The sequence below is a fragment of the Trichogramma pretiosum genome, unplaced genomic scaffold (assembly GCF_000599845.2).
Source record: "Trichogramma pretiosum strain Unisexual culture from Peru unplaced genomic scaffold, Tpre_2.0 scaffold81, whole genome shotgun sequence".
NCBI lineage: Eukaryota > Metazoa > Arthropoda > Insecta > Hymenoptera > Trichogrammatidae > Trichogramma > Trichogramma pretiosum.
The window spans coordinates 400,382-412,479 of NW_019640793.1; the positions used below are offsets into that span (position 1 = coordinate 400,382).

Below are 12,098 nucleotides of genomic sequence, written 5' to 3' on the forward strand. Positions count from 1 at the left end.
ACACATCATCGACCTGTTTTAGTAAAATATTAAACTTTTTTCACATTTATACATCGCTTCAAGTTCGAATGAATAAAGATTATTGCTATGGTTTTGAGGTGCATTTCTGACTACTACATCACGTCCTTGACTTCAAAGACACGTATATTATAAAGATTAGGATGTCGTGCCTCGAATAATTCTATAGTCAAATTATTCAAACTGTATTAGTCGTGCTGGGGTTCGAGTAAAAGAGGACGAGCCATATGCGCCTGCTGCAGTTGAGCGGCGCTTATACAGTAATGAGAAGTCAATTTAGCGCTAATTTCACTCGAGCTAAAACTTTTTGAATGAAATGTAGTCTTTGAACGTGAAGCACGGTGCTCTTTGCGCTCTACGCCCGAGTGTCTCGTGTGTACCTAGCAATTGTGAGTCAAACTGTCCAGATTTTATTGTCATTTTGTTGTTGGCTTACTTGACGATGAGCGTAGACGACGCTGCCCAAAAGTTTCCAAGTCCCACCGCGTCGATCTACTCTCACCATGCGTAAAATTTGAAAGAAGCGAAGGCCACGAAGTGCACTGGCAGCGAACACCTGACCGCTGCTGCGCATCGCAAGCACAATGGTGCTCGCGATTATCGTGACCACATCTGAAAAAGAAGCAGACATGTTTTTTTTTTTTTTTTAATTCAGATAATCTCAATCTTTACGACAAAATTATTCTAATATGCACATATTCGCTGACACTGCTAGAGTATGAATTTATCGTGTTTCATTAGCATGTATAATATTCAATTGTAAAGACATACTCGCGAGAGCCGGGTGAAGTTTCTTTTAGTGCTTCGACCTAAGAGGATCAAAAGAAAACTTCAACGTTTAAAGAGCTTGATAATCTTATAAAACTGACTGAATTATTACTATTAGAAATAGATTTTTTTGAACTTTACGTTGACTTTCAGGAAATTTTTGCCACAACTAACGATAATTGATAATGATCAAACTTGACATGTGTCTAGATTTTTCTCCCAAATCACTTAACGATAAGACTCTTTTGGTATTAATTACACATCAAGAGATTTGGTCAAAGTCGAGAGTATGCTGAACACAACTTATTGAAGGGAGTCACGTAAAATCTCTTTTTATTTACTCCCTTTACTGTGTGTTCTACATTCGATCGAGCTTCTTTGCCACGTTTGTACACATAGAATTAGACGAAATCCAAGCAAGTTCACGTGTGGGTTCAAGGACGCCTGTATACAACTGTATCGACTAATAAAATCAACCCCTCGCAGTGTGTTGATGACAAAACAAAGTCGAGCAGCTAGCGACGCTCTTGTCCCACAGAGTGAGTAATACCTGGAGTTGTGATAGACCTGATGGATCATATTGCACCACCCCTCTGCTGTATACATATATATACAACAAGTGTGCGGGTGAAATGTCATCAATTAGTTCGTTCTTGCATGCAAAGTAAGCTGCGGCCCAATTGCAAGGCAAACTTATTATGTATACAATCTCAGTTGGTATACACACGGTGGTGTGCGCGCGCGTCTATACGCGATAACGACTCGACGGCAACGGGGATATTTGAAAACGACTTGTGACTAAGGCACGTGTGTGTTTGGAAAATTTTCGTGTCCGACTTTAAAGGGCCTCGGAACTAAATTACGTTGTTTCCAAGGAATTGTTAGCTTTAATCTTTGTTTTTCGATTCTTGAGTTATGGCAATTTTAAGAAAAAAAAAGTTACGACCTATTTGCGTATGCAAGCGCACATTCGTGACTTCAAAGTTATTCCGGATTCGCCGACCGTGCAAGCATACATGCGCATGTAGACATAGCGCTCATATTTAGCGTTGCTTATGAACGAGTTAACGACGTTCGGTACATAAAAATGGTCGTACTCGCGCGTGACCCATCTGGTGCGTGCGCACGTGGCACGCGTGGTGTAAATTTTTCGCTGCCGAATACGATTCGAGCGCGTGTGCGCACCAGACAAGGATTATCGAAGCAATAGCTGCCGAACTGCGTGTCGGCAATCGTAATTTAATGCGATAAATTCGAACGAGGTCATGTAGTTTGTGTATGAGCTTGCGATAAGTCACATATAGACGTGAGCGTGGGTGTGTGTGGTCGCGTTGCACAGTGCGTCTTGCGTGCGCTACGACGACCCCCATCTCTAATTAGAGGCTTCACTGTGTTCTCTTTGTGGTTGACGACGACGACTCGCTGCGACAAGGATCGCAATTAATTTTTTTTCCCTCTCATTTTTCTTCCGCGCCCGCGCGCTTAATTAGCTCCGCACGCCCGCTGCGCGCTCCGGCTCGTCGTCGGAGTTTACATTCTCGAGCGAGCTCGCGGCTTACCGTCAACGACACTCGACGCCCATCATTTTATTGTCTGCTTCTCTACAGCTTGTTCATCTCTTCTCTATCTCTCTCGGGCGCGGCGTAACTCTTCGCGGTTTCATTTACTGCCTTTATATTTGGTGCCCGTTGCGCTGCTACTGCTGCATCTTGCAAGCTTTTATCGCTTTCAACCGCGTGCGCACGTTCGAATTTCTTCTCCGAGCTTTTATGCGTGCATTTCAATTTTTTAGCTTCTCAATATTGTTTCAACCCTTTTTATCTTGCTTTTTTAATGGGACAAAGCTCAAATTTTCATTTTCAAGAAAACCAGTTTGCCGTAGTGCATTGAAATGTGACCCGGAAACAAGAACCGACCGGCATTAAGCTATTTTCTTATTGAGCTTGGGAATGATAAAGATGAAAAAAAATGAAAACTTACCGATAATGCAGAAGGGCCGCCTTAAAAATTTTAGACGGCCCATAGCCGTCTGATACCGTGAACGACATCCCGACGACCATAATCTGTAAAAATAAAGTGTTCTCTTATTTTTCTTGCAAACTATATTGTTTCAAGTTGAATACAAACCTTAGAATAAATTCAATAGTGAACCAGACCAACACCAAAATTTCCATATAAAAAAGAATTTTTCCGGCTTCTTTTTCGTATTCGTCAATAGTACTGAAAACTGAAAGTACTAGGCATGATCCAACCATACAAAATCTGAAAATAAAACAGAATAAATTTTTCAAAAATATAAGTATTTTAGTGGGAGGTCCATTTAATTCAAGTGTAGGCCGGTGAGAACCGAAAATGACAAATAAAAAAAAAATGCTACCATTTTTTTGCTATAATTTGGATAACGATTGTTTTAAGATTTCATAATATTTAAATTAAAAAATATTTCAAATGTGAATAAACGTTTTTCTTCTCGAAGCTATACTATTTCACAAATTGAGCTTTTCCGACAAACTAACGGTAAAATAACGGATAGAAATAACTTGAAGAATAACTTAATTAACATTGTGAACGAGCTCTCTCCGCTGAAGCTTTTTAATCAAATCATTTCAGAGTTCGATGAATTCGGTAATTCAAAGTTCAAATATGACATGTAAAAATGAGTGTCGGGTAAAGATTTTTCTCGAAGCTGATGAATATGCTCAGACACGGGAACTCGAGCAATGATTGTACAGTTGAGTTGTGCGTATGATGCGTCAAAGCGCGTTTAAGAGTTGTACATTCTCGTTCGTTGGACTATCGTGCACAAAGGTGCGTAAGCCACTGTAGTGCAAGCACTGGGAGTATATCTGTTAGGGGAAAGCTCGCATATATGTGTGCCGTGCCGCAATCGTCAGCTCGCAAACGCCAATTGAGTATGATTCTGCAGTCCTTTCTCTACTACATCCCCAATCATTCAGGCTGATTAAATTACCAAAGGGGTTAATTGTCATCTACATCGTCAATGCAATCTAGCTGTTTCGCGTTATATATAACTAGCAGACTTATATATAGTAGACCATTAACCGTGTGTGTGCATTGCAGAGAGATATGCGACTCATTCGTTCTACATCCTCTTCTCTTTTTCAAGAGCTCAATGTGCACATACGACGTCTCTGTGTTTCGATCGTGGATCCGAACCGTCGGTATAGCTCGCTCAACGAATCACAATTCAAATTATACATATATACGAACGCAGTTTATGAGCTTTGGTGAAGGATAACGATTGCAGGCGATTAGTTCTGCTACTGTTGCTACTGCTATGAAATTCGTCATGTAACCTGTTACGATTCATGGAGCATTAATAAACCGTAACGATATACTCTATCTTCTATTTCCTATTTTCCATTTTGATTTGTGCTTTTTGATCCATTAACGACCATGTGACTCGTCTTGTTTGCTCACTTTTAATGTAAATTTTTCTCATGTTATCGGTCTTAAGGAGGTCTGTACCCCACATTTTTTACCGACATAGTCGAAAAATTTGTTTAATTTGTATCTTTAATCTAAATCAAATATCGAAAAACGACTCTGCGGGAACATTCATTTTGTTGCTCTGAATAGCTGGTAAAAATTTTAGCTAATTCCACCGACTAGATTTCCCGGAAAACGTGTTTGAAATTTTCACACGTTTTCCCGGCTTGAAACTTTTAAACACGTTTTCCGAAAAAACTGGTCGGTGGAATTAGCTAAAATTTTTACCAGCTATTCAGAGCAACAAAATGAATGTTCCCGCAGAGTCGTTTTTCGATATTCGATTAAGAGAAAAAGATATAAATTATACAAATTTTTCGATTCTGTTGGGTACAGACCTCCTTAATAATACATATTTCCTTACAGAAAACTCACTCTCTTTAAAGTAAAATAACGGAAAAAAATTCGAAATTGATTTTTTACACAAATTTTGAGTTTTTTTACCGTCCAATGAGTCGCAATTTTTGTACATATCCAAAATTTATTTTAAGTGTGTAAGATTCTCATAAAGTATTAAATTCTATTTCAAAATTTGGTTTTTTGTCGTTAAAATATTAATCGATTTAATCCAAGTATGTTTTGGTTTGTGCATTTATCGTATCGATAAATCAGTAAATTTGTATTCATATTTACAGAAATTTTAAGTGCGAGAATCAGCTTGGTAAGTAATTTTTCATTTTTCGCATTAGCGCTGCACTTGTTTGATTGATAACGCCAGTGAATACGAGCAAGCCCCCGTAAAAGAAATTAATGAAATTCGCATTCACTCATTCGGATGAATCATGAATGAAAGCCTGGCGAGCGAGTTATAATTTACCAATCAAAACATCTGAGTAAGTTTATGTTAAGACCTATTACATATACATAAAGTTGAAGCGATAAAGCTGCATTAAAAGTTCGGCATTTTATTGAAAAATCTTTAGAGTTGACGAAATATATTACGATAATAGTGTTCAGTAATCATGAGCAATTCTTGACAAAAATGAAGAACTTGTACAGAGATGCAAATTTTTCATTTTCTTGTGCTCATGTCAATATAGAGGACGTGTATCAGGATCAGGTGCAAAGGCTAAGTGTAAATACTTTCAGTTCTGTCATGTTTTGCTTGTATATATCTGAAATATAAATAGCAAATCCGCAGAACGTTGCCACTTTTTACTTTGATACTGCATGTATTTTAATTATACTCCGTGACGATTGAGGCACAAAAACTGTCTTGGAAAATCTCATTCACATTGGTATTTGGTGCATTTTATGATATCACTAAAAATTGTGCTTATTTTATCAATTGAAACAAGAAATACCACGGTATCAAAAAACTGGCCACGTTTTGCGGATTTTCCCATATGTATGCAAAAATGTATTTAAACGTGTAACGTGTGCATACGCTGAAAAGATCGAGTCTAATTAAGCATCTAATCAGTTATCCTGTATTTGTGAATCATGTCTTATGAGCACGTTAATGCTCTGCAGTTAACACAGCGGGAAAGTTTGCATCGAAGCCCGGAAATTCGGTGGTTTTTGCTCGCATGTGTATATAACATACTTACACATACACACACACACACACACACACACACACACACATGGAGTATGGACCCTGTTTTATGCGATAGGCTTACTATGTATTGTAGGTGTGCGTGTCTGTATGCATACATGTATACATGCAGACAGACTGCGGTGTGAGTACGACGTATGCATAACACGATATATATGAGCCTAATGTGTACTCAAGATTTATTGGCTTCGCGTAACTATTAAATTGATTTGATCTCCGCCGTCGAGAAAATAAATGCTCCTAAGTTTTGCGCTGTATATGCGCTCGTAAGCCATATAACATGCGTCTGTCTTCTCTCGAATTGTTTATTGCCATAAGTGTAAGCGACCGTTTTCATCTTCTTTTCTCGAAACTCGAATGTCACAACAGAAAGTGGCCAAGACTCGACAGAAATAAGGAAGCAGATGAAATTTCACGCTGAACAACGGTCAGCCGGATTAGCCACGTGAACGTATACTATACCTAGATTATACAAATAACCAAATGAATTCTATAAGCTTGGCAAAAGTACATCTCGACTTGGCTCTAGCATTCTGTACATATACAGCAGCGAGTACTTGGACATTTTCGAGTAATCCTATCTCGCTTGATTAACTCAAATCCTCACCTTGATTCTTCTTCCCCTCTGCGGAGTTTCTATCTTTGTTTGCCTGCACAGATTAATGCACTTTAGCCAAAGTGTAGTGGAAAATTCCATCGAATCTTGAAGATAGAAGCTGCAGCAACTTTCGAACAATCAACCAAATGAGTTTCACTCGATTTGAACGAAAATTTTCTCTCGCTCGTCGCGTGCACGCTGTCTGTACACGTACAACGTACGTGGAAGACAAGTTGCACTCACCCCGGCAAATAGACATCAGCTCTCTCGGGCTTCAAGTACACCCAACTTACACGAAGTAAGTTTCACATGAGCCCCCCAGATCTCCGAGCTTTTATGCATCGACGGATAAGACACTGCATGTAGGTGAGGTGAGAGATAAATCTTCAGCTGGAACCACTGCCGGCGCGATGTAGCTTTACGATACAAGCTCAGTTTCGAGTCTTTACACGTCGTTATACTGCGCATGCTTACGCTGCCAACCCGGCGAGTATTTTACATCGACGCGGCTGGAACAAAATGAATGGAGCCTGATCGCGAGCCACGTCTGAGAGCTATGTTGTGAATCCTGCATAGCAGAGCAGCAGCAGAAAGCGCTTTTAAATGCATCCTAAAAATGAAAACAACCGCTTTGCATCGGAATGCATTTTTGGCTCTGTGTATTTCGCATTGTTTCACCATTTTTTTCAGATCTTATCTGTTGGGATGAAAAAGAGAAGAGCAAATTTCATAGTAGAAAATAAAGAAATTGCGATTAAAGATATTTCTCAGAACTTTCTTGCGATTCTGTGACTTCCAATTTTATTGTACGATCAAAGTGAATGTCATGGCGTTCTCTTGCTAAGTATGAAGAAATGCTCCGTACCGCTTCTAATTCAAACTATGAAAAACCAATCTCTACCTTTTATATATTTTCCGTTTAAAAGTACTTCCTCTCGATACAATATTCGGTAGAGGTATGAAAGTGTCGTTCCAAAAGATTAATTTTTGTTTTATGAAAGACTGCAGAATACAACAATTTGCATTATGAATTTGACGAGAAAATATCAATGAAAAATATGTACAGAATTTTTTGATTATTTTCTTTTATTTTTAAACTAATTTGTACATGTATGTAAGCAAGCTTGCAGATGCTCGTATCCAGTTGATTTTTGAATTTTTCATATTTTTTTATTTTTGTATACTTGTATACAAAGAAACATTTTTGAGTTGAGTTTTAATTTTTTTGAGTTATTTAACTATGAGTTTTAAATTTATTATTCATTTTCCTTAATTCATTTTTAAGTAAATGCTTTTTCGGCTTCGTCTATAATAGGTATTTTTCGATTGTTTATAAGTTTTGGTAGTGAGTACCGATCCATAGCCATAATCGAAAGAGAGACAGAGCGAGACATAGGCGACACTGCATAAACGTTACAGAGACCTGAGCGCCGAGTACTAATCGCTAGTATCGCGTGCCGAAGCAGAAACGAGAGAGCCGACACTCGACATTGCCGAACGTTGACCAATCACTGCGTGCGAAGCGAACCGATACCATACTGATAATAAAAACCTACGATTAATGAGCTTGCTCACTCGTTTTTCACGGAGTCACTCCTATATTCAACGAGCCATAAGAAGTTTTATATCAAAAAGTAAAGATGCAAGGACAGGCCGTAATTAAGACTGCTGTGTCTTGCAAAAAGAACAATAGAGCAAGCAAAGAAAATCAAAGCACCGACAAATGACGTTTTTACGTAGAAAGAGAGAGAAAGAGAGAGGTATATATTCTTGTGAGATATTCTTATATAACAAGTAAAATCCAACCGCAAGTAATACATCCAAGATCTTGTAGCATGAATTCATCTAACGATGGTATTATTAAAATTGAATAGATGTGAAAACATCGTTAGCATTGATACTCGTCTTTGTCTTACACAATTCATTCGTAAGGGTTCATACGTAAGGATTATTCAAATTGATTTATTTTCGCCCATAAGAACAAAAAATTCACTTCAAAATTATATAAGTTGTCAAATTCAATTTCAGCGATTTATCATATTTACACGTAATTAGTTGGAAAATGCTGCATTCAGATGTATTGTCAGATGTTAAATAAAGCTTCGGTACTAGCTCGGTACAATTTGTACGTTCCACATTATATGTTCTCCGGGCAAAATCGTTTATTTTCCTGCAAACATACAGTACATGAAGAATTTCCGTGCGTGAACTATACGTTACAGATTTTTGTCTTGAAGCATTTCGCGAACAACATGGATCAAAATAATACTTTTTTAAATTTTCGTCCGCACGTATGTCACCGATCTTGCCGCACTTTTGGTATGTTATAGTACACGATAGAGCATCATAATAATTTTAACATTCCTTAATGTCTTCAGAAACGTCTTCAGTATTTTGCATTAATCTTTGTGATGCTGTTGATTGAGCTAGAAAGCTTTAATCGAAAACTTAAAACGGTAAACATTTATTAAAATTTGACAAGGAATTCAAAAAAAATATTTTCAAATTTTTTCACCAGAACCATAGGGTTCTAGGAACCTTTTTTTTTTTAAAAAAGCATTTTTCGGCTCTAGAAGCTATCGTCTTCAATTAAAAAATCTGAAAAAAAATTTGAGATTATTTATTTTGATGAAAAAAACAAGAAACAATTTTTTCCAGACTTTTCGAGGCTCCGTATCGTCCTAAAAGAATTACTTATAGCACTGTGTAACATAAGTTCACATTTATGGCACGCTTTTCTGTGGCATAAGTCGCACTTTACGGCACCGCGTCGGTTACGGTGCCACAGGTACTAACCTCACTTCGGGCTACCAGCAGTGCGACTCATGGCTCGGAAAAGGAGGCATAAATGTGAACTTTGCACAGTACTATAAAATGTTGTTCGATACTCGGACCATAGAGGACACTTTTCGGCCCAGCTATTAGGAAAACTAAACTTCGCCTAAACTACGCCGTGCCAAAAAGTGTTACTTATGGCCCTTGTACCGAAAACTACTATTTCGTCAAAAAAAGGTGTTTTTGACTTCGAAAGGTGCGTGCGCTTTTTTGAAAAAATTTAAATTTCATGAATTTTTGCAGATTTTTTAATAGCTTCAGGCCTTCAGAAAAAATATAGATAAAAAATGGACGTTTATAGGGGAAGAGGGGGTAGGAGGAGGGAGGGGGGTCCAAAATTTTGGTTTTGGCACTTTTTTATCGTGTACTATAACATACCAAAATCGCGTCAAGATCGGTGGCATACGTGCGGACGAAAATTCAAAAAAGTATCATTTTGACCCATATGTATACGCACATGAAGATCTCTATTGAGACGACGCCAGCTTATCGCGCTCATACTCATCCATCTCATCGTCGCGGGATTTGACTTTTCTTCCATCTTTTTCTTTTTACCTGTGCTATATCATCCTGATAGTTAAAGCGAGAGCAGACGAATAATTCCAACAAGTTCTAAAAAGCATAACGTGCAATCGTAGCTCTTGCTGTCATATACACACCATCGCTGACCTAAGTCTCCGTGTCGATATGATAATTTACAGTGATTTTTTGTACTTAATCATTTCTGGTGCGATACAAAATTTACGATAGATTACATTACAAACACAATGTTTTTATTTTTCTAAAATTCGCCTCATTCTGCTATATTCTTCACATCTTCACTTCGGTGAGTATTATATTATTGAAGGGTGACTTCGCCGCCCCCCTGCTTGATAAATGTGCTAACCTTTTGTTTATATTTCCATTTTCGCTAAATCTGTAGGAAATTTAAATTTAGGTAAATTGTCATTCCTTTTGTTAATAAAATTGATCTTGTTCCATACATGCATGCTGAAGACTTAGATTGTTATAAATAAATGTTTTGTATGGAAAAGATTTTTTTTTGCTAAATCGGGTGTCACGAAGGGATCATCAAAGCTCGTCTAGCTCAGTACCATGTTCATCTATACTTATCAGATGAAGCTTTCACAGGTATACGTACATTTTAGTACAAACACGCGTGTGCAGGAGTCATTCACATTGCAAAGAGAAGCAAAGTGAATTTTCTATACTGTCAGTAGTATGAAATGCGCTATTTTTGGTCACTTTTTACGAGGAATCGATTTACCGAATCAGAATTACCGTATGTTTTATAGATTTCAAATAATAACGTTAGGTTGTTTTCGCGGGTCCCGAAATCGCGATTCTCGCGTATATGAGGAGCGTGGAGTGACGCTGCTCTCGTCTGCCATACTTGCCATTCGGAGCGCGACACGCGCTCCTCGATTTCGAAATACACTACAAACTATTGTACAGATATAATTCAAAGTGGTACTAGATCCTGAGTAGTATGCTTATACTTAAGTTGAGAAGTAGAGGATTAAAAGGGCTCAGAAAAAGCTGCTTACGGATTTTTTTGTAGCCCATACACACTCGTATCGTATAAATGCATGTGTGCATTGGTACAAGTCGAATCAAATCATATATCGTTCGCAGCTTGCGATGCCTCGCTGTTTTGGGCTATACTTATACATCTATGCATAATAGACAGTTGCGTCCATACATTCAGTACAAATGGTATTCATATAGGTACGCATCAAATATTCATTGATTGACGAGTGGCGCGCGTAGACACGCACGTGTACAAAATATATATACTTTGTGTGTACTTTGGATTGCTGCATGCAGACATTTATCTGTAGAAGAAAGTGTCACGTTTCGCTCACCTGGACCAATTCTCTCTATATAAATTTATACGCTCAGAATCATACGTTAGCGTTTCATTTATAATCAAATAATACAATTTATGAATCCGTTGAGACCAAGTATGGTTAATATTTTACATATTTTAATATTGTTACATAACCTAACCCCAGATTGCTCTGCTCGTACGTAAGCGTTTCTTTTACAAATTGCCCATTGTATTTTTCGCGATCACAATAATTGTAGTGTTAAATTTTGTTGCTATGGTAAGCTCGTTCCCTTTTATCTTACTTCATTACCCGCACCGAGTCTTTCGTACTTGTATTTTGGGTTCATTCGCCTGCAAGCTGGCAAATTTTTAAAAAAAAGTTTCTATTGTGTAGTGTTTTTAATTTCTTCAGCAGTTTTTTGTTAAATTTTAATTTTTACGAACGTATCGTGTACGGCAAAACTTTTTGACTCATAATTTTAACTTACACATCAATAGTCAAAATTTTAATTTTCCAACTAAATGTACATTAGAGAGGATTGATACATAAATTACCTAACAAATGAAATTTCGAATTCTGACACATCGCATGTCTTGGCAAAAGAGTAGAACACCTGCACGATTGAATGTAGCACACAGCGCTATAATAACAGCAGAATTCTTGTTTCGAATTTCTGGCAAGGACTATTTGAACTGCGAAAAGTAATTAGGCGCTCGAGTACGACCATTTCCAAGGTGAGCTTACCAAATTCACTTTGATTCTCTTTCTGATGATAATTGAGTAAAATCGACGGCGCGTATCAGTTCTTGCTCTGTAATGTCGCATAAAAAACGACTGCAGAGTCTTTTTCAGCTGTTATCGATTACATTACTCAATAGCTCTATACAGCAGCGATGTTATCGCAATGACACTTGAGAGTGGCGTTTGCTCGCGTATACCGAGGTCAGTATAACAGCGATGTTGTCGTCGCTTGATCGAT

The 12,098-nt window shown here is 37.8% G+C and overlaps 1 protein-coding gene across 5 annotated transcripts in view; it reads right to left on the bottom strand.

Annotated features, from left to right (window-relative positions):
- The window catches only part of LOC106657396 (potassium voltage-gated channel subfamily KQT member 1), a 102,906-nt gene that overhangs the window by 22,940 nt on the left and 67,868 nt on the right, over positions 1–12,098 (bottom strand). For all 5 annotated transcript variants that reach the window (XM_023463644.1, XM_023463634.1, XM_023463639.1 and 2 more), the window contains 3 exons: positions 2,914–3,048; positions 2,767–2,849; positions 455–630 (listed from right to left, as the gene is read on the bottom strand). In XM_023463644.1, the coding sequence (XP_023319412.1) occupies positions 455–630; positions 2,767–2,849; positions 2,914–3,048 (394 nt within the window). The remainder of the gene's footprint in view (positions 1–454; positions 631–2,766; positions 2,850–2,913; positions 3,049–12,098) is intronic.